At 33.2% G+C, this 24,156-nt stretch overlaps 1 protein-coding gene across 1 annotated transcript in view; it reads right to left on the bottom strand.

Annotated features, from left to right (window-relative positions):
• Nucleotides 1-21,662, bottom strand: part of LOC148278882 (uncharacterized) — a 94,309-nt gene extending 72,647 nt beyond the window's left edge. Inside the window, exon 1 of the mRNA XM_088230753.1 lies at nucleotides 21,486-21,662. Coding sequence (XP_088086879.1) covers nucleotides 21,486-21,492 — 7 coding nt within the window. The 5' untranslated portion in view covers nucleotides 21,493-21,662. The remainder of the gene's footprint in view (nucleotides 1-21,485) is intronic.
• Between the last annotated feature and the right edge of the window lie 2,494 nt (nucleotides 21,663-24,156).

The following is a 24,156-nucleotide window of genomic DNA, read 5'->3' as shown; positions in this document are numbered from 1 at the left end:
CCTTCAATATGACATGCAGAAGGCCTTCTTGACGTATTACATGGCCGATCCATCTCGCTCGCCTTTCGGACAAGGTCCTGAGCAGGTGCCTTCCACCTTCGATTCTTTCGAGAACCTCCTTATTTGTAATGTGGTCTCTCCAGGAAATTCCTAGTAGTCTTCTATAGGACCACATCTCAAAAGCCTCTAGTCTCCGTTTATCTCTTTCGGATAGGCACCATGTCTCGCAGCCATACATCAAGATACTCCATACAGTCTTGATTAGGAGTATTCTTAGTTTTAGGTCTTTATTATTTGATTCAATTATTTTTGACCTTTTATTAAATGCAAGTATACGGCTGTCGACCTCGCTCTTAGACCGGCCCCACGTGATTTTGCTCCCGAGGTAGACAAACTCCTTGGTGTTCTTTAGTGGTATTCCCGACATCACTACTCTCATCTGGTGTTGCATTCGGCCTACAGTCAGTATCTTTCTTTTGTCTTTATTTATCTTCATACTGTAGTTATTTTTAAGAATGCTTTCCATAGTTGTTAAGGCTTCTTGCAGTTCTTCTTCACTTTCAGCAACCATAGCAATATCGTCAGCTAACCTTATCATATCCACCTTTTGGCCGTGTATCTTTACACCTTCTCTGTGACTCATCGTCTCTCTCAAGTCGTCAATCGCACCCTGTCGTCAATCACTCCCTAGGAAGCTGTTAATATTAAGTGTGTAAAGTGGAAACTTAAACCAGCCAATGATAGGTCATAAGCCCTGTAGATGCCTAGACTTCTATATTACCTTCTCTAAAATGTTCTTTTTCTGTTGTAATATGTTTATAAGGAAGTAGTGTTTATGACTGTCTTAACATTTTGTAATTTCTCTCTGCATAATCTTATTTGTATATTCTCACGTGTAAAAAATAATATATATATATTGTTTTGTGTACTCGCCACGGACAAATTATTTTTATTATTTATTATTGTTTTTTTAATGCAATAATTTAATCAATAGCACAGTGGTGGATAAAAGACAGTGTTTAAAATGGCCACTCAAACCACCCAATAACAGGTTACAAGCCCGGTTAATGCATAGACTTCAACATACCCTTCTCAAAAATGTTCTTTATCTTTATTGTAATTTTCAATTTAATCTTAGTAACTCCCTAGGGGGTTGAATCCAGCCCTTGTGTACCAAAATTTGAGCAAACTCAAAATATTGTAGATAAGTACTCTTCGTTGTTAACAGATAAGTACTCTTCGTTGTTAACAGATAAGTACTCTTCGTTGTTAACCGCGTATCTTTATTTTACATTGAAAGCTCTTCATCGATTGAAATTATGTCATTTGGTTCAATAGTTATAATGTTTTGAAATTTGCATAATCACAAAATCTTGTTTCCTGAAAATTTCATTCAACTTAACTCTCGTATCCTTTAAGGTACAGATTTATATGAAATCATTATTTTCACCAGTAAATTTTTAAATTCTTCTATGTTCTCTCATTGTCCTCATATATGGAGGCTTATTTTGTAAAAAATACATACACATGCATAATACATACATACATGTTGCGCAACACACATTCAATACAAGTATAGGTCGCTTTTGTTTTATGCTGAAAATTGGAAGGCTCTCAATACTGCAACCTGCTAAACGTTGACCTTCACATTTACGGAACAAACACACGCTGCCAAAGGCATGGCAAATCTAGGTCACAGAACCAAAAGCTCCGTTAATCAAACTACAAACAGAACAGACGGGCGCTTTCAAAGGTGCTTTTTTACAAACGGGGGAAATTCGGGGGTAATTGGGTTACTCGGGATAAACAGGCACACATACATGCGCGACTTAATATGTTGGTATACTGGTTTTTCAAATACATTCACAATCGATCGAATTTTCCAACTCGGTAGCGCTTTTCTGAAAAACGTACGACGAAGCCATGTATTAATTACAGTCACGTGATATTTTGCAAAATTTTAATCATGTTATTTTAGTATTATATTTTACATCATTAATTAAATGTTGCGCATGTGGGTACAATTACGTGCGGCACGATTTAAATTAATTGAATTTTTTTTAATGCCAAAAACATTTTTCAGTTTGTGGTATGACATTTTACAGCATTTGTTTATAAATTTGGATAAATCACTTAAACTTTTACTTATTCGTCAACCGTTTTCGAGGGTACTTCCAAATCATCAGGACTAAATCAACTAAGAATAAATTGCTCGCGTTACTTGGTATCTATTTTTTTAAATATTGTAAAAAAGGAACAGAAGAATGAAACAATGAGAGATAAAAAGATAATATGAATCATCGCTTTTGACTTTAAATCTATCTCCGATTTAATTTTTCAAATAGTCAGGTAAATCATCGTAAAATTTAAGTAAACTTAATATTATCTTTATCTGTTCTAAATTTGTCCTTGCTTTTTTCATGTGGTAGTGTTGTTGTTGCCTGGTATTGTTACACACACATATATATGTGTGGGTAACAGCATTTTTGATTACTGTTATATCATCCGCTTGTATGTTTCCCATTGTGATTTTGTGTACAATTTTTACTAGCGTGTTTTTTCGTACAGTTTAGTCATAGGACTTAAGTTGAAAAGGTTAGTTGAAAGAGAGTCAGTTAAAAACGAATGTCTCCAATTTTTTTCTGCTTAAATGAAGTTTGTTATGTGAAAAATTAGAATTTGGCGCTATTCATCAAACCTTCTACAATCCACTGCAGCAGCAAGTTTCTGCGTTCACAGGTGGCAGCACTGCAGTCGCTTATAAAATGACCGACATCGATATTCGCGTTCTGTGATTGAATTCTTGAATGCGAAACGTTAAACGCCCATTCGCATTCATTAAGAATAAAAATTGTGTACAGTGATGCAACACATTAGATGTCACCACTGTTAGACGGTGGGTTTGTCGCTGTTACGAAGCTGAAGGACAAACACCGTTAGCTGACGAAGGCCGTCGGCAGGCCGTTAACTGCAGTCACTCCACGCAAGATTCGGCGAGTCGGTGACATCGTTCGTGGTGACCGCCGGATAAATGAAATATGTCGCATTATTTACCTCAGTAAAAGTAGGAAGCAGGACCGTGCTTTTTGCCACAATAGAACACATGCTCTTGTTAAAAGATGGACGAAAACAGTGGAAATGTACGGATACTATATTAAAAAGTGGCAAATTAATCGTCAATTGCGTGGTTTTCAACTTGCGCAATTGCGTTTTAGTTTTATGACAGTTAAAATTAGAAAATAATAGGAGACATTAGTTTTTGACTGACCCTCGTATATAAGTTAAACTATTCAAATTGATAGTACAAGAAAGTTTCTTTATGTTTTAACAATGTATATATATTCAATTCATGGAACTACATTATTACCAAATTTCAAAAGGGTAAACATTAGTCTCATGAGCCCATATAAATTTATCAATTTGACGTGGCTACTGCCTAGTATCTACCCCTACTTAAGAATTCGTGGCATATGGCAGACGGTTCACTATAACAATCATTTTGTATGAAATAAAACGAAAAATACTCATGGGCCAGTATTTCAAATGAAATGGGAATATTTACAAAGGAAAAAACATAGAAAACAATGAAATAAATAGGTTTTTCTTGCACATAATTTACAGTGTTGGATAATAATAAGAAGAGAGTATTGCGCACAGGCTTTGAAATTTATACACAAGCGAAAAAACTTGTTTATAACTAATCAAAATCGAACCAGTCAGAGGCTTAACCTTAAAATCAAAGTACCCCTCTGTTAAACTAGACTAGGACAGAGACATGCACTTTTCTTCGCTTCTAGACTTTTAAATATATTCACTAATAATGTGCGAGACATGACAACTTTAACCAATGACACCTAATAATATACTAAAAAGTGGGTCAAGGAAAGAAATGTTTTTGATTCCTTAAGCTAAATTGCTAGCAAAATCTGTCATTTTTGGTTGTTTGTTTTTGTACTTTAATATTTATTTTAAGTGTTTTTTTATATATGAGAGTACGTATATATGTGTTTTCAAGTGTTTTTGTATATTCACATGTATATTGTGTACGGATATGTGTGTGTGCATGTATGTATATGTAATTTTGTTCATAAGATCGGGTTGTGACTTGTCACGTTAAACTGATTAAATCAGTATACACACGCACAGGCTACGCCTATGTGAGATTTTTTTTCTTATAAGTTTGCTTTGTTATTGTTCATATGTACTGTATAAACCTATGTAAGAGAAAAAAATCTACCATGTTTTTATAATATTTTTTTTGCTCAACTGTTCGCCCTCTTCTTGAATATGCCTCAGTGGTCTGGTCTCCATTCTATGTCAATCGCATAAATCACATTGAATCAGTCCAACATCGCTTGCTTCGAAAAATAGCGTGGATGCTTGGACTAGAGAGAGATAATTATTCTTATGCTGAAATAGAGTCAATGTTAAATATTTCTAGTCTACAAAAACGTAGAACTAATATTGACTCCATATATATGTTCGGCATACTAAATGGTATAATCGATGTTCCATCATTGCTGGGACAAGTAAAATTCAATATTCCGACTCGTAGATTGAGAAACAATGAAGTACTGTTCATCGATCAGCATAGAACAAACTATGGCCTAAATTCTCCAATGACCCGCCTTTGTCGTATTGTTAACTCAAGACAGGATCTGGACTTTTTTGGTTTAAGTTTACAACGATTTAAACGAGCACTAAATAAATAGTCCAGATCTTGTCTCGATGTCCCTTATGTTTGTCAAAATTCTTTCTTTTTTCTTTAAATGTTTTAAACTACTCTTTTATTGTAATATTTAAACCTTATAAATTGTATACATGGACAATGTCCGTTAATAAATAAATAAATAAGTAAATAAATAAATAAATACTATTTTATTTTTAATGTCAAATCTACCTACACGTTAAATATAATCTTAAATTTATGTTTTCTTATCTCATAGTAAAATATTAAGAGCGATACATTTTTTACTTTGGTTTTTAGTTTAATAACAAACGTGTAACGGGCGGTTTCGGTTTGCGCTTGTGATTCTCGACTTGAGTACATACGGCCCGTTGAATTGCTGTAAACTGTAGCTGGCTTCGTGGTTGATAACAATTTAACGGGTTTTATCCGTATGGGCGACTCTATTAGCCGGTGGCATATCAATACTTTAAGATTTTTATGTTAACCCAGGATGTGCTTGTTATAATTATTAGTGTTTTATAAATCATTTAACACATACCGATGCTCTAACTTTTTTTTTTTTTAAATTTATTTATTTTATTTATTTCGAATACAAACAGATGTACAGGTTAAATGAATATATTTTTTTAAAAACTATATAAAATGTATACATAGTAGGGCCTGCCTTTTTTTCTTGTACACTGTGTTTTATTGCCAGACCAAAAAACTTCAGAGTAACATTCCTCGTGGTAAACTTATAAAAAAATCCAAGTATTTTTTTCCAAAAGCTCATTTTTTTTTATTCGAAAATGTATTAAATCTTTCATTTATCTGACTGGCATCCCTTCCACAAACTCTCCTACAAAAAAATAGAATAATAACGTATTTGACCAACGCAACGAAGCGATACGCACCGGACGCGGACTTTGAAAGCGCACCGGACGTGGACTTTGGAAGCGCACCGGACGTGGACTTTGGAAGCGCACCGGACGTGGACTTTGGAAGCGCACCGGACGTGGACTTTGGAAGAGCACCGGACGTGGACTTTGGCTAGGTAGGAAAGGGGGAGGGATTTGTTGAAGGGATGATAGTCCAAGAAATTAAGCATTTTCGCCATTTGAAAATTACAAAAAAAAAAAGTTTTTTTAAAGTATTTGAGGTTTTTTAAAGCTAACCATGAAAGTACAAGATTCGCAGTCTGGCCCTAAGAGACGGTGTAAAATGAAAAATTAATTGATTAAAAACATCTGATCAACATCATTTTGGGTTTTTCCAAATGTTTGTAGACAAAGCCCGGATTTTACCCGCTAAGGGGTTGAGATTGAAATATCACAAGAAAGTTGGAGAACAGTTTAAAGAAATGAATACGCAAGTCAAAATAAATTTACAGGGCTTATGACCTGGCATGGCTGGTTCGAGTGGTCAATTGACATGTTTTCAGGTATTGCCTGACATTTTAAATAATTACTTTAGAAAAATAGCACCTACATTAAAAATTATTTACTACTACTACTACTACCATCATGCTATTTCCCCGTAGGGGTAGGCAGAGAAAATGGGCCACCACATACGTCTATCCTGGCATACATTCCTAGCTTCTTCCACATTCATACATCTTGTCATACATGCCCTTCGGTTCTGTCTGCTTTTGACATGACCAGACTTAAGATTTTGGTTTATCTGATCATGCCACGTATTCCTTGTTCGTTCTCGTCTCACGTTGCCGTTCATTTTCGCCAAATATACTTGTTTTACCATTCTTTCGTCGTCCATTCGTTCTACGTGATCAAACCATCTCAGAGACCCTTTCTTAATCTTATCTATTATACTTGACTCAGATTTACACTCTCGCCTGATTTCATCATTCGTAACCCTGTCGTATATTGATTTCCCACACATTCGTCTAAGAGATCGCATTTCAACCGCGTTCACTCGGCTTTCATCCTTCCTCTGCTAGTTCCATGTTTCACTTCCATACATAAGTGTCGGGACTAAAACTCCGTTGTGCCCTGCCAGTTTAGCTTCGATCGACGTATTTTTATTAGCAATTACTGTGCTCAGTGCTCCGTCCATTTTGTTGCCCGCATTCACTCTCCTTTCAACATCTTTTTCTACTCTTCCATCTCTTGAAAACATGCTTCCCAGATACACGAATTCTTCTATTTGTTCAAGATATTCGTTGTAAACATTTATTATGCTGTCAGTAACCTCACTATCCCTTACAAATGCCATCACTTTTGACTTACTTTCGTTCATCGCCAATTCGCTCTCTAGGCATACATCATAATGGTGATTATAAACGAAAGCATGAAACTAATTATTCATAGATGGCGCTTTTATAATTTTTTATTAAAAAATGCCATTTTTACGTTTATTTTTAATGGAAATTTTACAAAACTTGGTTTGAGGAAACTTTACACTATATTGATTGTAACAAGTACCATAACAATATAATTTAGATCCTTTTCACAAAATGGTGTACAAATCAAAACAAGATAAGTTATTTTTTTATGGTAGAATCAAAGAATTGTGGATGTTAAAACATAGACAGAATGGTGAATGTTATACAATGTGTAATCAGGTTGTGGTCCTGTGGCTAGTGTCTCGGACTCACGAACCAAAGGTCTGTGGTTCGAATCCCACTCTACCCCCAACTTGACTCCATTTTCTAATAGTGAGTTATTTACAACTCGTTGAAAATGGCCCTCAAAATTAAATATTTGGGTAAATTATAAGAACACAAATATTTCTTTATACAAAAAAACCACTTAAACCGGCCATAAAGCCTGTAAACGCCTAGGCTTTTATATTTACTTTTTTAAAACGTTCTATGTCCCTGTTGTAATATGTTTAAAAAGATTTATCGGCCGAGATTTTCGAGCCCTGGTCTTTACTTTAAAGTAGGTACCGACAAAACGGGATTATTTACGCAAAAAGAATCAACAACAGAACGAGAAAAATAATGTGTTATGGGGTAGTTCTTTTTAAATTAAATTACAATGGACAAGATCCTTATTCATTGACATTGTTCAGGTATAGTTTTTTTGACCTATCTTGACACGAAATCGCATACAGTCCAACTTGGTTAAACGTTTAGATGGCGAGGTAGGGGAGTAAGGGAAAGCAATGACATAATGGATTTTTTAATAATAAATATTAGGTAAAACGGACACACATTCTATGGCAAATTTTAAAATGAGCAAAAAGAGAGAAAAAAAAGCGAGTTTTTTTTATTTCTTTAATTTATAAAATGAACATCAGGCGTTGACATATCGAAATAAATATGTTTAAAAGTGGTGACAGGAAAACGTACCCATAGTTACTGAGTTTATTTATTTGTGCCAGGACTGCATTCAACGATCATGCATATTCAACCAAAAATTAGAAGATACTCATTTTTAGTACATAAAAATGTTCGTAATAGGCATTCGTTTTTGGTGGACCCCAATCAGGTACTTTCTTTAAATTCCAAATAATTTCGACCCATTTATTTCTTTTCACAGGATTTCGGGAACGCAAAAATAATATTAATTTACATTTATTCTTTTTTCAAAACGTATTCGTATTAGTGCACCCCTGTTACTAAGAAGAGTTTCGCAATTGCGCCGCTAGGCGTTGTTTGACATTTACAAAAAATTATATTTATATTTGAAAAATAATTGTTTTAAGCTTTATTAATCACTCGTGAGCAAATATGCATCGAAAATTTACACAATCTTTTTTAAAATGTTTATTTATTATTATATTAAGTTTTTACGCATTTTCATGACACAAGTTTTGGTTTCGATTTTATACTTTACGCCTGGCTGGATGCCGAAGAATGACTAAATATGCGTTGGGCATGACTTTTAAAGTGTCATCACTTTTGGGACTCAGGGCATGTTTATGTGTATTAATATGTCAATGACACCAGGCAAGTACTTTAGACATATGTTAAAAATGTAAAAAAATTGCTGAAGACAGCTTTGAATACGAATAAGTGACTCATACGAGTATCAACGCCTATGCGAACCGCTGTTATTACTTGTGAACTAGGCATGTAACAAATAATAATTACGATTGCTTTTTGTATCAAATGTAGTTTTAATGGTTTTGTTTTGGCATACGACTTTCTAAAGTATTTATAATAACGCCGTTGATGGGAAAATATATTTATTTTTTAAATATTTTTTAGATTTTTAAATTTAAGTAAATAAATATTGTTATCTGCATTTCCTTAAATGAGTTTTTTTTACAAAAAGGCGTTGGGAATATTATATGAAATTAACTGTAAAATTTGAATTTAAAATATAATTATAATAATAAGCGGTTGACGGTGTATCAGACTCCCCCCTCCTCGTTTCTCCCCTTCAGAAGTAAGCATTTGGTTTTTATTAATCTTTTATTTTTTAACATTTTAGTCGCTCTAAATATTTATTTTAATGTGCCAATCATAGAATTAAGAATAGTCCAGAAACCGCATACGCACATCATACAGAAGGCGACTCAACTACTCATAAATGAGTAGGTTTACGTTTTACCAACTCCTGGTTTGAATTTAACTATGCCGTGTTGTATAAAATTTTGCACATAAAATTTTAGAAAAATTAACAGATGACTTTTTTTTAACTTACATTTGTGTTATGATTTTTTTTCCCCATCAAGCAACATTACCCGGCGACTTAACATATGCGCGCGGCGAAAGTGTGTCTAAGTGGGGGAATTATTGGACACAGTCCGATGTATTCATATATGATTCTGCGCTCCTTCTGGACTATTCTTAATTCTATGGTGCCAATATGTCTTCTTGCTCATACTGACCATCGTGGTTTTGGATGTGACAGGGTTAAAGAACACCTGTATATCGTTTTATGACGGATTGTTTAGCATAGTCTTTTAATAGTTAAACGAATAAGGGGTAAGCTAAGTTCTTGGCTCCCGTTATAACTGCGCAGTACTGTAATAAATAGATCAATTCACGTTTTCGTAAACGTGCGTCGACTTGCACACGCCGCAGGTGAATGCTTCCTTTCACACTTTTTCTTCAATAAACTTGTAAATAAGTTAAATCATTAGTAGTTTTGTGCAGGCAGAGCGAGAGCTGAATGCCGAGCGAGAAGAAATGCGAATAATGAATATTTTACTGTCAATTCCTGGATCGCACAAAGGGACAATGGACGGGAACCATGAATGCACTCCGCAAAAAGATGAATGCACTTTTATGTAGGTATAAGTGGGATTTTTTTCTGCGGAAGGGACTGTTCTGCATTGGATCATCAAAGAACCACGTCAGGGTTTTAGTTTAAAAAATAGAAAATTGAAACAAAAGCGAATAAACAGATGTTTAGAGTATTTTGAAACATTGAAAAAAATAAAGATAATAATTAAAACTCAAAAGTGATGCATAATTATGTTTAAATATATATTTTAACTTTATTATTATGATGATGTAATAACTTATATTTACATATAAGTTATTAATTTTAAATATACTTGGCACACTTCCACTAATTTATTTTGACCAATTAGCGCTTTCACTTTTAGCGCCACGCTTTTCAGGAAGTGTACAAAGTATTTTTTAAATTAATAACCTATATGTAAATAAAAGTTATTACATCATTACAATGGAATTCCATCAAGAATTGTCAATAAATAATTAAAATTTAAAAAAATATTATGTTTATTTAATTACATATTCTACCGTACAGGATGTTCTTTAAACCCTGTCACATCTGAAACCACAATGATCAGTATGGGCAAGAATGCATATTAGCATATTAAAAAAAATATTTAGAACAAAGAAAATTTTTAAAAGTAAAATATTAAAAAAAACAAATGGTTGCTTACTTCTGCAGGGGAGAAGTGAGAGGAGCACAGCGCAGTATCTGATTCCCCCCCCCTCGTTTCACCCCTGCAGAAGTAAGCAACCTTTGCTTTTTTAAATTTTATTCGTTCTTAAAAAAATATTTTAATGTGCCAATATGTCTTCTTGCTCATACACATCATCGTGGTTTCGGATGTGACAGGGTTTAATGATCACCATGTATATGTAGATGTGTTACTATTATTACTTTATTGTATTGTTTTGTAGTTATTTTTACCATCAATTAACTACCGAATTGAATTTTAAAATTACTTAAAATTATTAATAACATATTGCCATGTATTATTTTATAATTTTTCTACATTCCATTTTTCGACATGTATAAATTTCTATTATTCATATTAATATTTTGTATGTTTTGATTATTTTGTATATTGTTTAATATGTTAATAAATGTTTTTGAAATATATTTAGAAGAGTCCCGACTTAATACGGAATTTTCTAACAAGTCGGGACATAAAAAAATATAATTGTGCTGTATGATAAAATTGTGTATTTTGTGCATTAAAAAATAAATAAATACAAATTAAAACCGATTTCTTCAGTCTCAAATCAGGATCTTTCACAGATGACCGGGTTTCGTCATGACCGACATCGTTAGACTGGTGGGAGGCTAAAGGTCACGATGAAATCCAGACACTTGTGAAAAATCCAAAATAAAAATGGTCAAAACTGTATAATAATTCTAATGCAGAACAGCATCTCTGTTTTCCATATAATAATTTCTATTTTCGTGCTATTTCTTATAAAGTAAAACAGATTTATTATGGTATTTCATTCGTATAATAATTTTTGTAAAGTAGGATTTTTTTTATTTATTTTATTTTTTCCAGCATATTTGTACAAATTTTACTTTCCAAATTCGATGTGAAAATGTCCGTTTAAAGATTATAAAAAAAAAACTTCATGATTTATTTATTTAATTCACATACACGCCCGGGGGGCTTTTACAAGTATGGTATACAGATAAAATATATAAAGTAAGAAATAAAATACAGCATTTGATACATTCAAAGACATATTCCTACCATATACGTGTAATCAAAAATGTTTAAAAATGTTGATCCGCTATCGTTAAAGATTTTTAGATGATCTTGACACATATGTTTAAACCAGGGACGAAGGAGCATATGAAGCACTAAAAAAACCTCACTAAAAAAATCATTGCTATTTGCCAGTACCTAATATGTATTTTAATTCGCATTATATCAACACATTATGAAGATAAAAAACTAGCAACCAATATAAAAATGTTCAAAGATGCCTACAACATGGTCCGTACGTGTTATTTACTATAGGTACCTACTTAACATTTACGCGTATCATACTTATCCTTAAAATCTTACCTTCACTAGAAATTTGGTATCAAAGACGCCACTGGTTTAAACATTGTGATTCATATCACTAAATTGTTTTGCAATGACACTAATAGATCACGCAGACAAGATATAAGTTTTATTTGTATCAAACAAGTCAAGCGATCATAGTCTGAGCATAACTCGAGTTGCAAAGTTTAAATATAGTCTAACCTACACTTTGCAAGATTTCAAGACACTGAACTCATCCAATATTCATAATTGCATCTACTATCACTGTAACTCGTCACTGCAAACTATCATCACTGTAATCATGCTGATATTACAAAAAAAGCTTTGTCTACGTTTTGAAAGCAATTAATTTCGTGGCTGAGGTAAAAATGTTAAATAAAATATATGAGCAAAAGCGATTTTTTTCGATTTTTATATTTGGTTAAAATATATTTCCCTAGAGGCGTACAAGACGTACAACGCAAAAATTGTCAGAGATTCCTGTGACATTCCACCACCCTTTGCACAGAAAGGAATTTTCTCGTCTAGCAACTAAATTACCGTTAGATTACGAATTAAATGCTCACATACCAAGTCTGTAAACCTAAAATTCCTTTCATAATAAGACAATATCTTTATTCATTTTCAATTACCAAATTCAATTAAAAGCCCGCACGCATAAAATTTAATTTATTTCACTACAAGTAGAGCAAAAGATATGGCTTTCGCATGTCACTGTGAAATACCCATCTCAAAACCAAAAACAAACCCTGGAAGTATTATAAAAACCGTCACTTTTAACAATTTTTTTTTCTTGTTAAAAGTACAAAAAATAACTCTTTTTAGCTGTTTGTCACAATCAACCATTCACAAATGAATAATATTGTTCGGATAAAATTTGTAGGAAGAGCTTTTTAAAGTTATTTGCAGTTATTTAGAATTGCGTAGGTCGGGATTATTAAAGATATGGGAGTATGGAGTAGAGGGGATCACAATTGTTTTAATCCTCCGTAGTTCTGAAGTTTATAGTAAAATTCTGGTATAAAATCGAAAAAAACATTCATAGTCTTCAAAGTAATAGTTTTGGTGCAGTGCCCTATGCACCATTAGGCGTGGAAAGGGAATGATGATGAACATGTTTGATAGAATGCAGACAATTTAAAACTTTAAGTAAGTCTTAAATTTTACGTTAGTTATTTGAACGAGTTAGTCTGATTTGATATCATCAATCGACATGATAAAATCGAATTATTTTAGTCTCTTAACTTTTTGAATCATTCGCATGCTTATAAAAGCAACTATTTAGATAAAATAAATTTGGAATGTTGCCAGTGAAACGAACGCATATTGTCTAGATTTAAGTATCCATTTCCTCGCCAAGTAAAATGGTCAATCCGTCTCGTAGAACTAAACTAAGAATTGGCCCAAAGAATATGGCCACTCGAATATTGAATCCTCGTCATTTTCGACATTCATCAAACGAAACGTAAGATGAAATCTCCCAATGTTAACACTAGTCTAGTATCTACGTCCCTAGAGACACTGCGTACCCGAATCAAGGTTCTTAAAAAGGCCATTATCGATAACAAAAGAAAAGCTTTCTTAGAAAAATAAAGCTTTCCGATAACTTTATGAGCTTTTATACGGGATTGGGAAATCTTAGAATTGCTTTTTCCGTAGAAGTATTACATACTTTTTCGCACCAAACATGAACATATTTTTAATGTTTGGAAATTGCTACATACTCGTATTTCTATTACAAACTAGTGTCAAGGGATTGACCAAATTCCATTTCGGTGAACTTTCAACCTTGCTATACATCAAGGATAAAAGATACTTACACAAAAATATTTGTGATCATAGTAGTTTTCTCTTGATTAAAAGGTTAATATTTTGTATGAAATATTAACCCTTTCTTATCAAAGGGAAGTAATGTTACCTTTCGAATCCTCGGTGCTGTAATTGTCAAATGAAGTTCTAATAATCCTTTCGCTGTAATTTGATTAAATTGAAGCGCTAACATTGAAATGCGATGTAAATAGCATGATAACGGAATTCATATTTTAGTGACTTGTATGAAGGAAGTCGCAGTTAAGTAATTTTTCAAAACAATGATAGTAATACGAGGTGTGGCAGAAAAGTAATGAGACAGATTTTTTTTTTACAAAAGTTTTTTTTTAACATCAATGTTATCCCCTTCAAAGTAGTTCCCTTGGGCAACTACACACCGATGGAAACGTTGTTCCCACTGTTGGTAGCAGCGTTGAAAGTCTTCAACCGGTATGGTCTTTAGCATGTCGGTTACACTCTTTTGAATATTTTCTTAAGTCCCGAAATGACGTCCTTTGAGGACATTTTTCAGTTTAGGGAAAAGAAAGAAGTCACAGGGACTAGGGTCAGGTGAATAGGGGCTGGGGAACCACGGGAATACCTTTAGAGGTCGAAAATTCTGTTATGGAGAGGGCAGTGTGACATGGAGCGTTGTCATGATGGAGCATCCATTTGCCTGCAATGTCTGGTCTTACGCAAATGACCCTTTTTCGTAGCCTTTCAAGGACGTCTTTATAAAAAACTTGGTTTACAGTTTGTCCTGGAGGAACTTATTTTTATAGACGATTCCCCTTTTGTCAAAAAAACAAATCAGCATCGATTTTATTTTCGATTTGCTAATTCGACCTTTCTTTGGTTAAGAATAGTTTGCAGTGTGCCATTCCTCACTTTGCCTCTTGGTCTCAGAATCGTATTAAAAAATCCATGATTCATCACCTGTGATCACACGACTAAAGAAATCTTGCTCGTTACCGATTCTGTCAAGAAGATCAAGACACTTGTTTTTTCGAATCTAGTTCTGCTCAATGGTGAGGTTTTTCGGCACCATCTTGGCACAGATCTTTCTCATGTGCAAATGTTCAGTCAAAATTTGATGGACGGTAAAACGGTTTAAATTTAATTGTTCACTCAACATTCTTAATGTTAACCGACGGTCTGATCTCACAAGAGTGTTCTCACGTTCGATGTTTTCGTCGGTTTTTTTAAGTTAAAGGCCTCCCTGAACGATTTTCATATTCAACGGGTTCTCTGCCTTCCAAAAATGATTTGTGCCACCGAAAAACCTGTGCTCAGGATAAAGAATGTTCCCCATAGGCCTGTTTTAACTTTGCAAACGTCACACTTGCCGATTCTCCAAGCTTAACACAAAATTTAATGGCACAACGTTGCTCCAAATTCCGCTGTCCCATTTTGCGTGACACACAACCAAAACACAACTTTACTAATAGCAGCCACAAAAATCACGTGGTTAACGTAAGGAGTTGAAACTCGCACTGGGCTATCGAAGGTTACTGATACACGCGCTCTATAAAGGGCAACAACGCAGTGTTGCCAGTCTCATTACTTTTCTGCCACACCTCGTATTCCGAATTGATGTTATTATATTATTCAATTCTCTTGTAATGTAACTTATGACACATTAGGTACACACATTGTTAATAATAAGTTTGAAATCATTTTTAGTCTAGAACTAAGTAAGAGATGTGTTCAGAAAATAACAGGATTTTTTAAATTTTGCTGGTTTGGAGAGTCGGATTGTCAATTTTTTATTATTATTTTGGTATGCCTCTGAACTGTGCTAAAAATTTCAGGTGTATTCATTGTTTACTTTGTCTTTAGCATACTTCAGAGGCATGTATACAAACATAATTTGCAAAAAATGACAGTCAGACTCTCAGAAACAAATTTTTGTGGCTTAATGTAATAAAAGTAAACACAGTTTTTAATTAAGATGATTCATTCGATTGAAAATAATCGAATGCATTCGATTACGAAATCCATTCGAATGAAAGCACCAATTGCAAAGTTTCTTGATCATTTATGTTACATGACGGTAAGATGATCAGTCTTACGCTTCAGGTACCAGCCTAGGGACTATGAAATATTCTAGTGTCAAAACACTATTTTTTAAAAACATTTCATATTGGCTACGTCGGGAATCGAACCCGAGACCTCTTGCATGGTAGGCAAACGCGATGACTACTACACCATGAGGCCTACCGAATAAAATGAATGAACGATGCACGGTTTTAAGTAACTAGGCCACAATAACCGAAACGCCGATCTTTGTTATTTATGGAATATCGGAGACGAATGATTCAGTCAATGAATTCACTCGATTATTTAATTCGTTTAATTACTAACCAATCGATTAGTACATTCTTTCGATTCTTTTCATCCTTAGTTTTTAATACCATTCGCGGATTTGCAATATGGTCATAAGGAAGAATGATATCAGACATGAGCCCTCTATGTAATCTGCCAAACTCACAGTAAAAACTTCTATGTAACCTTCTCTCAAATGCTCTTCATCTCTGTTGTAATATGGGGAAAAATACACATCATAGAGTTTTAAGAAGTACAATCATATTTCCAAACGTTTCTTACTCTGTTAAATGAACTTCATAAAACACAACAGATAGAAAAAAATTAAAAATATGAATGTTAAAACATAAGTAAAATGGTGAATGTTACACGGTCGCAGTGTATGTGTGTGTGTGACCACATAAATCCACTTTTACGCCCTTTTCACCTTAAAGTGTAGTGTCGATTTTAATTGATTTATAATTCTATAAAATACGATGTTCCTATAAACTGTTATATAATAAACTTTCTCAAATCAAACGGATTAGGTAATTATGAAAAAAATTCCTAAAGGTTATATATCCGCCCTCATGCGTACTTATATTTATTTATTTACGTAGTTATTATTTATTTATTTATTAGTGTATGCCTTTTAAACATAAACACAAATACATTTAACATACAGAGTTCTATTACAAAATTATGAAATAATATAATAACAATATTTCTTTATATATTACACAGTTGTTTTATAAATGTTCTACATAATAACTTTGGGATTTTAATACTTAACATACTTAGGTAGAAAAATAATCAAAATAAAGATAACGCGGTATATTCGAAATAGCAAAAATCATAAATCATTGATTTGTTGGTATTGTTGCAATGTATATTGAATGCCCAAGGAATAATACTAACTGTCTCCTGATAAGAGCTCGGGGGTTCTCAACCGTTTTAAAAATAAAATATAAAAAGAAACAAAATAATAAACCTTTAAAAAAATATATTTTATTTAATACGAGTATATAAAAATTCAAATTTTAAAAACTAAAAAAAAAATATCTATAATATCTAGTCGTACGTTTATAAACATAATTAACGTGTATTTATTTATACATTTTTTTATCTCTTTTATAAACGAACATAAATACTTAAACATCAGTTAAAATCCTAAACTATTTAATAGCAAGTTTAAACTTCATTTGGCTAATGTGAAAAATGTCAAAACAACTGATATTATTAAGTCTGTTTAACAGATCTTGTCTCAAGTTTACAATATGACACAATCGGAACAATGGCGCATGCAATCCATAGTTTGCGCTGTGCTGATCGAGGAACAGCACATTATAATTTCGCAACCGGCGGATCGAAACATTGAATCCCACTTGGTCCAGTAACGATGGCACATCTATTAAGCCATTTAGTAAATTAAACATAAATATGGAGTCAATGTTATTTCTACGTTTTGACTCCATTTCTCCGTGAGTGTAGTCTCCCCTCTCGAGGCCAATCATCCATGCTACTTTTCTTGGCAGACGATGTTGCACCAATTCGATATGATTTATCCGGCCTACATCGAAAGGAGACCAGATCATAAAGGCATATTGTAAAAGAGGAAGAACATGTGAGCAATATAGCGCTTTAACTGTGTATATATTGATGAAGTCATTAGATGGTCAGTTAACAAAACCGAAAAGTTTTAGTGATATGTAAGTAAAGTGTAAATATAAATAATAAAAAAATAAATCCAATTGTTATTCATAATACTCGTACTAACATAATGTTAAAATTCCTAAATTCCACACAAGTCATGGTCAAAATAGCTTTGTCTTCAAAGGTGTAAAAATTTATAATAATCTCCCTAATGAACTAAAAACTATGAAAAATAATCAATAAATAAATTTAAAGTAAATCTAAAGAAAATTTTTGAACACGTGTAAAAACAACATTAAATTTTAATTAGTTTGAATGTATTATTGTTTTATGTTTTTCTTAATATATCCTATGTTTTTATTTTGTTTCTCATGTACTCGTATATTTAAAATTATATAAACTCTACAAACACAAGAGTTAGTATCTTTTTTTGGAGAGTTACAATAACGTTTACTAGATGTATAAAGTAGATCTGTATGGATTCTTTTTTTCAATATGTATCTTTTATGAAATTTATTAATAAAAAAATAAAATTATAATAAACCCTGTTATTTAAAAAAGCGTCGCTATTGAATTCGTGATCGCAGAACAACGACGGATGTTCGAAAAATGCAACATTGACTTTCTTTTATATTTGATCTTGAAAAGGTTTTATGAAGACTTTATTTTCCAGGTTTGAAAAAATAAAATATTTGTATCAAGGGATATTCTTTTGTACTTATTTCGTTATGACAGGGTCAAAAAAAATTCAACCGCTCTGATGTAAAGTTGAAAAAAATCAAATGTGTCGTTTTACGATCGTGACGAAATATCTCTGCAGCCTCCGTGGTGTAGAGATAAAGATGCTTCACTCACACGGAAGGTTCTGGGTTCGATTTCCGGTGAGAACACAAAAGTTAAATGTGATTTTTCAAGCCAACGTGATCTGTGCTGGGATTCACCATTTTAATTAGGCCGAGCCTCCTTGCCTATTGTGGTGCAAATAAAAAATTAATTATATTCTAAGCTGCTCCAAATATGAATCATAAAGTTTTTTCGAGAAACCTTTTTACATTGAATCACCCCATAAAATACGCATGGCTAGGAAGATTTTAGCTAAAGCGTCTTTAAGAACTTTTGCATGTACTTAATACACCTGATACCTTTATAAAAACTCAAGAAATATATTCGGATTCTGATTAGCATTTAAGAGCCGAAATTTCGCAGAAGCATCCAAAACAAACTTTTCCAACAAACATTATTGAAAATCGAGGATTTGTAATAAAAATAATGTGAAAATGTTCAAAAATTACCTTGCAATCAGACGTTTATCAAACTTTGACAGTTTACACATTTAGAAAAAAGTTATCTTAAAGTGTTTGTAAATAAAATCGGTGATATAAATGCTAGAAAGGAATAAATAAAGCTAAACATTTTTTAATATAACATCAATCATATATTGTATAGTCAACTGAAATTCGAAATGCTATTCGCAAATGAGATTCGAGTATTTACAAATCAACTTAAATTCATACATCTGTAATTAGAAATCTATTTTACAGGAAAAACATAGTGGAAATCGAGCCTTGGAATTTGGAATCTCCGCATGGCATATTGCACATTGCACTATACCTATACATACATATATCTATAATATTTATATCGTTATGTATAGAAGTCTTATAATGAACACCCTAGTTTTGATTGTTATGTAAATTTAATTAATAATTTGATCACTTATTTTTTTGAATATGTGAAAATGAGTTAGTTCAGCGCTACGGGACATTGGATATAACACTTACACGCGGAACAATTAAAGTATTTAACTGTCCGGCAAAGTTACTCTAAAATGTATGAAAACGGTTTTAATAAAAATGAACTACTTTGAACTACGTCACAAATTCTTCCGGATGATTGAGTGAGGCGTCTAGTTTCCAGGCAGCCAACTCACCAATCAGCAGACCTCGCCGACGAGACTTATGACGCCACAGGCGGAGTGATTTCAAAATTACAACACTTTTAGAGAAATTGTAGCGCTGATAATATGATAATATGATGAATATATTTTTTTTAAATTTAACTTAGTTTAATAAACTATTATTTAAAAAACTCTGAATTTCCTCATTACAGACTTTTATTACGTGAACAATAAATTATTCCAATATTTGAATTTGTCCAAATGTTCGTAGACAAATTCAAATATTGTAATGAAACCAACTGGTCCAAGAAGAAGTTTAAAAATTGAAAAATTGTTTTCAGGCGTTGCCTAGTATGTGAAATAATTCAGTCAGATTAATCTCTTCGCAACAATAAAGGTTTCAGCTCTTTAACTTCACTAAAATCAACAGATGGAAGAATTGAAGAAATATGGATGTTCAAACCTAGGCAAAATGGTGAATGTTACACAGTGTGTAAAGTGGCCACTTAAACCAGCCAATGACAGGTCATAAGCCCTGTAAATGCCTTGACTTCCATATTCCCTTATTTAAGGTATTCTCCATCCCTGTTGTAATTTGTTAATAATAAATTATTCGTTATCTTACTTTCTGTTATTATTTATTGTATTATTTTATAAATACTTTTTCTAACTATTTTTTGCACTCCTATTTTCCCATCCAATTTTTTTATTCCATTTCCATTTACTCCTGGTGAATCGTATGTTATGATTTTTTGTATTATTGTTCTTTGTACTTATTGTTTAATTTTGTACGATTGTGTCGGTTTCAACAAAAAAATATTAAAAAATACGGTTTTGCAAAAAGGATATACACAAGTGACTAGAATCGAAGGTTTGCATAAATCGTAGAAAATCATGTGGGTAAAGAACGGATAGCAAATTGGCATAAAAAATACTGTAGAAAGGCCAGACTGCGCAAAATAAAAACAATCCAGAAAACTTACGAATTAAGTCGGGAAACGATTGCAGACACACATACTTCCTACGCTACCCGGCTATATAAAGACCTAGTCTTTCCCCAATATTTTTTATAGGCTCATTTTCTTATACTTTAGGGTATATAAGCTATGAAAACTTGCATGTTATTACAAATGTAATCAAATAAACGTTAGTTGTTTCGCAAATCTGTAATTGCGCGAGTAGACAAGAAGTTATTATGTATTCATAAAGTGATACAGTCCCCGGGTACTCGTGTTAATACTCGATAAGAGATAAGGACTTATCGCGGTAAATGGATCGATTATGATGACATTCGCCTAATTAGAGTGCCGCCAAGAGTTTTCACGTGGGTGATTTGGCACTTTTAAAAGCTCCACTTACGGGGAAATTCGTAAAGAATCACAGCTTATTTTCAGTCTAGAAAACCGCACAACGACCAGAATCCAACCCTTTTGTGGAACTCTCGACCACGGCAATGCGTAATGCATTAACTTTAAAATTTACGAATGCGGAAAAGTTCAAGGATATTTTTATACATGCATTACAAATACGTTATATTTCGCGAAAAATTCGTAAAACGTTGGTAAAAAATTAAAAAAATATCACTTATTTTACGATGTAATGTCTAGGTATAAATTCTGTGTGAAGATAGTATATTATGTGTCATCACAAAATGCAAAAATTGTGCACTTTTGAAACGTATTTACAGTATTAAAAGTTGTGTCTGAAAAGCCGGCTGTTACATTAAAAGTTACAATTGTCAAAACCTGGAATGTAAATAAAAGAGAGAATTTAGATATGTGATACCTTTAAATAATTTATTCGAGTAATCCCTAGCGGAACAAGTTTATAAAAGCGACGTTAATTGACAGGTAGGGTGCAGTGTGCAGTGTTCCCCCACGGTATAAGGGGTGGTTAACAACTGGCAACCCCGTGCAGTATGCAGCCGAGCTGCAAGCGATGACAGTAGATAAAATAACAGACCTTTCATCCGTAAGGTGATGGCCTGGCGCCGGTAGGTCCTCACTGCTGAAACGACGCGAAAAGACTAGGTTATCGCACCAGATTAGGCTCTGCTCGAGAGGAGTGCGCCCGGCGAGGGGTGAGCGTACAAACTGCGGCGAGCCCGACACCACGCTTCGGGCAGACCGCAGCGACACTGGCGTCGAGCGGCACTAGCGCGTAGGCTTCCCTACTTCCCTTCCTACGGCGCCGGCCCCTGACGACGGCGTTGCGCAATTCGCCGGATAGGGTGCCTAGCGTTGGGGCTAGGGAGGGACTACGGCCACACCGGATAAGAGACATAAACACCCGGCATAATTCGAGTGTTCCCGCTCAAATACTGAACACTACGTTGTCTCTTAAAATACTGCAAAAATTCCTCTAGGGACGATCCTGTAACTTCATGTTACATTTGGCAAAATACGACATATTTTAAAATGCGGATATAAAAAACAACAATTTAACACGTATTTAAACTATTTAATAACCCGCTTTCCACAATTTGTTAAAATAATCAAAATACGAAATCATTATTTTGAAAAATCTGAGCGATATATCAAGTCTTGTATTCTATGTAGACTTAGATATGTGACATATGGACACAGAAGGGTTAACAAAGCGAAAACTGAAAAACATGAATGTTAGTAATATTAATAATATTTTAATTCCAGTAATGCAATACCCAAACAGCCATATTCCAATCAGTTACATACACAGTTAGTATAGATATATTAAGAAAACGTAAAATAAAAATACATCTTCAGTTGGCTGATGTTAAAGAATATTACACAGTGTTTGAAATGATCAGTTAAATCTTAGACGTTCACATTCCCTTCCACCAGTAAATGCCGAGACTTTCATATTCCTTCTTAAAAAGTTTGCTCTTCTCGGTTAAATTTTGTAACAGAAAAATGTTCACTAAACCACCAAAATTTACTTTCGATCTTAGAAGAAGTATTAAACTATTTTTAATTTATATCTTTTACTTTGTTGTATATGAAAATCGAATATAGTTATATATATATATAACACAACGTAATTTAGCTTAAAAATTACAAATAGAAGCAACTTAGTTGTATTGTTTTACTAGCGAAGTGAAACACTACATGTTAATTTATTTATTTAAACGTTCACGGAGCTTTTACATATATAAGCACCTAATGGTATACACAAATAAAATTACAATACAAAAAACATGAGAAAAAATCTAATTGTTCATTAAATTCCAACTTAACGTTTTTTAAAACAAAGGACTTGATCATTAGCGGTGGGGCATAAAACAAATCTAAATCGTTACTGTATTGATTTGCAAGCTGCAGCATCCGTGGAACTTTGAAGTTAATTAATAATTCGTATTATTATGATGACTGGAACAAAAATTTAAGTCTAATCGGTCTACGTGGGAGTAAAATATACAAAGGGTCCAATCATAATGAACATTGGTCACCCTGTTTAATTTACTCTGTAAGGCACGATCCTTTCGTCTACGCCTGGAATCCAGGGCAAGTAAGGCGTAAGTCCCTTTAGAGTTACCTAAGCAGTTACGCCAGTTTGGAATTCGACCATTTCCCGTAGCTCTACAGTACACATACAACTGAAGGCTACAGATGGTCGGGAGTTATAATATATTAAGAATACGCCTATTTTTCGCACACATCTACATTTTTGCGAACAAAGGAGCTCGATATTACGACTCCTGACAGTGTTTTAATCGGCAAAAATATTTCTTAGTTTTCGTACCTCTAGCTCAGTGGGGCATTTTGTGGGATTTTCAGCTGGTTTTAAGGTTAAGGTGAAGGCCGTAGTTGGATCCTGCGCCATACTGATGCACAACTGCACATCCCTTCACTGCACCCTCTACCCCTGTTTCCTTTGCGACATTTGTAGCATTGAACGTCGCGTTTCGTTATACGTTACTCATTGAAGAATATTTTTACCTTTTTTACGTCAAAATCACATATCAAACGGAGTATTATGCAAATCTTATTAAACTAATCTGTTGCCCTAGTCACGCAAAATACCACTCGAAATGAAAACACGTAAGGATTTTATTCAGCGGTTAAATCCAAAGTAGCGCCTACATTAACTTGTTTTAACAATATTTCTCCCAAACTTATAACAAAGGAATTAACTTTCGGGTTTTGGTCCGTTACGTTGAAATTTTTGTGTAAATATTTTTACGTAACTACTTTAATATTTTTTTTTTTTCATTGAAAAAAACTTTGTTTTTTGTTACCAAACAAAGAGGATATAAATTGTATTCGAACAGTTTATATATTTAGACACTTGCTTTTTTAACGTTTTTAAAAATCATACTTTTTTATCAATATGGTTTTGAAATAACTAAGTCAAATTTTATAAAAACAATTTTTTTTAATATTTTAACTTTTCTCACTGAAAAACAAACATATTTATTAAATATGATTCATTTGAATGAAAATAATCGAATGCATTCGATAGAAAAAATCATTCGAATGAAAGTCCGAATGCAGGAATTCATTCGCATGAATAAGAAAATATCAGTTTTTTTACGTTTTTGAACTGTCCATTAAAAAAAAAAATCGATACTTTTTAGTACGTAGAATAAAAAATATTTTTTTATTTGTAATTTTGAATTCCCGCAAAAACGATCATTGCATTTGCCACGCCCCTT

Source organism: Micrasema longulum, unplaced genomic scaffold (assembly GCF_059751315.1).
Source record: "Micrasema longulum isolate JH-2025_06_02 unplaced genomic scaffold, ASM5975131v1 h1tg000815l, whole genome shotgun sequence".
NCBI classification, from domain to species: Eukaryota; Metazoa; Arthropoda; class Insecta; order Trichoptera; family Brachycentridae; genus Micrasema; species Micrasema longulum.
This window is presented reverse-complemented; position numbering and strand designations above follow the sequence as displayed.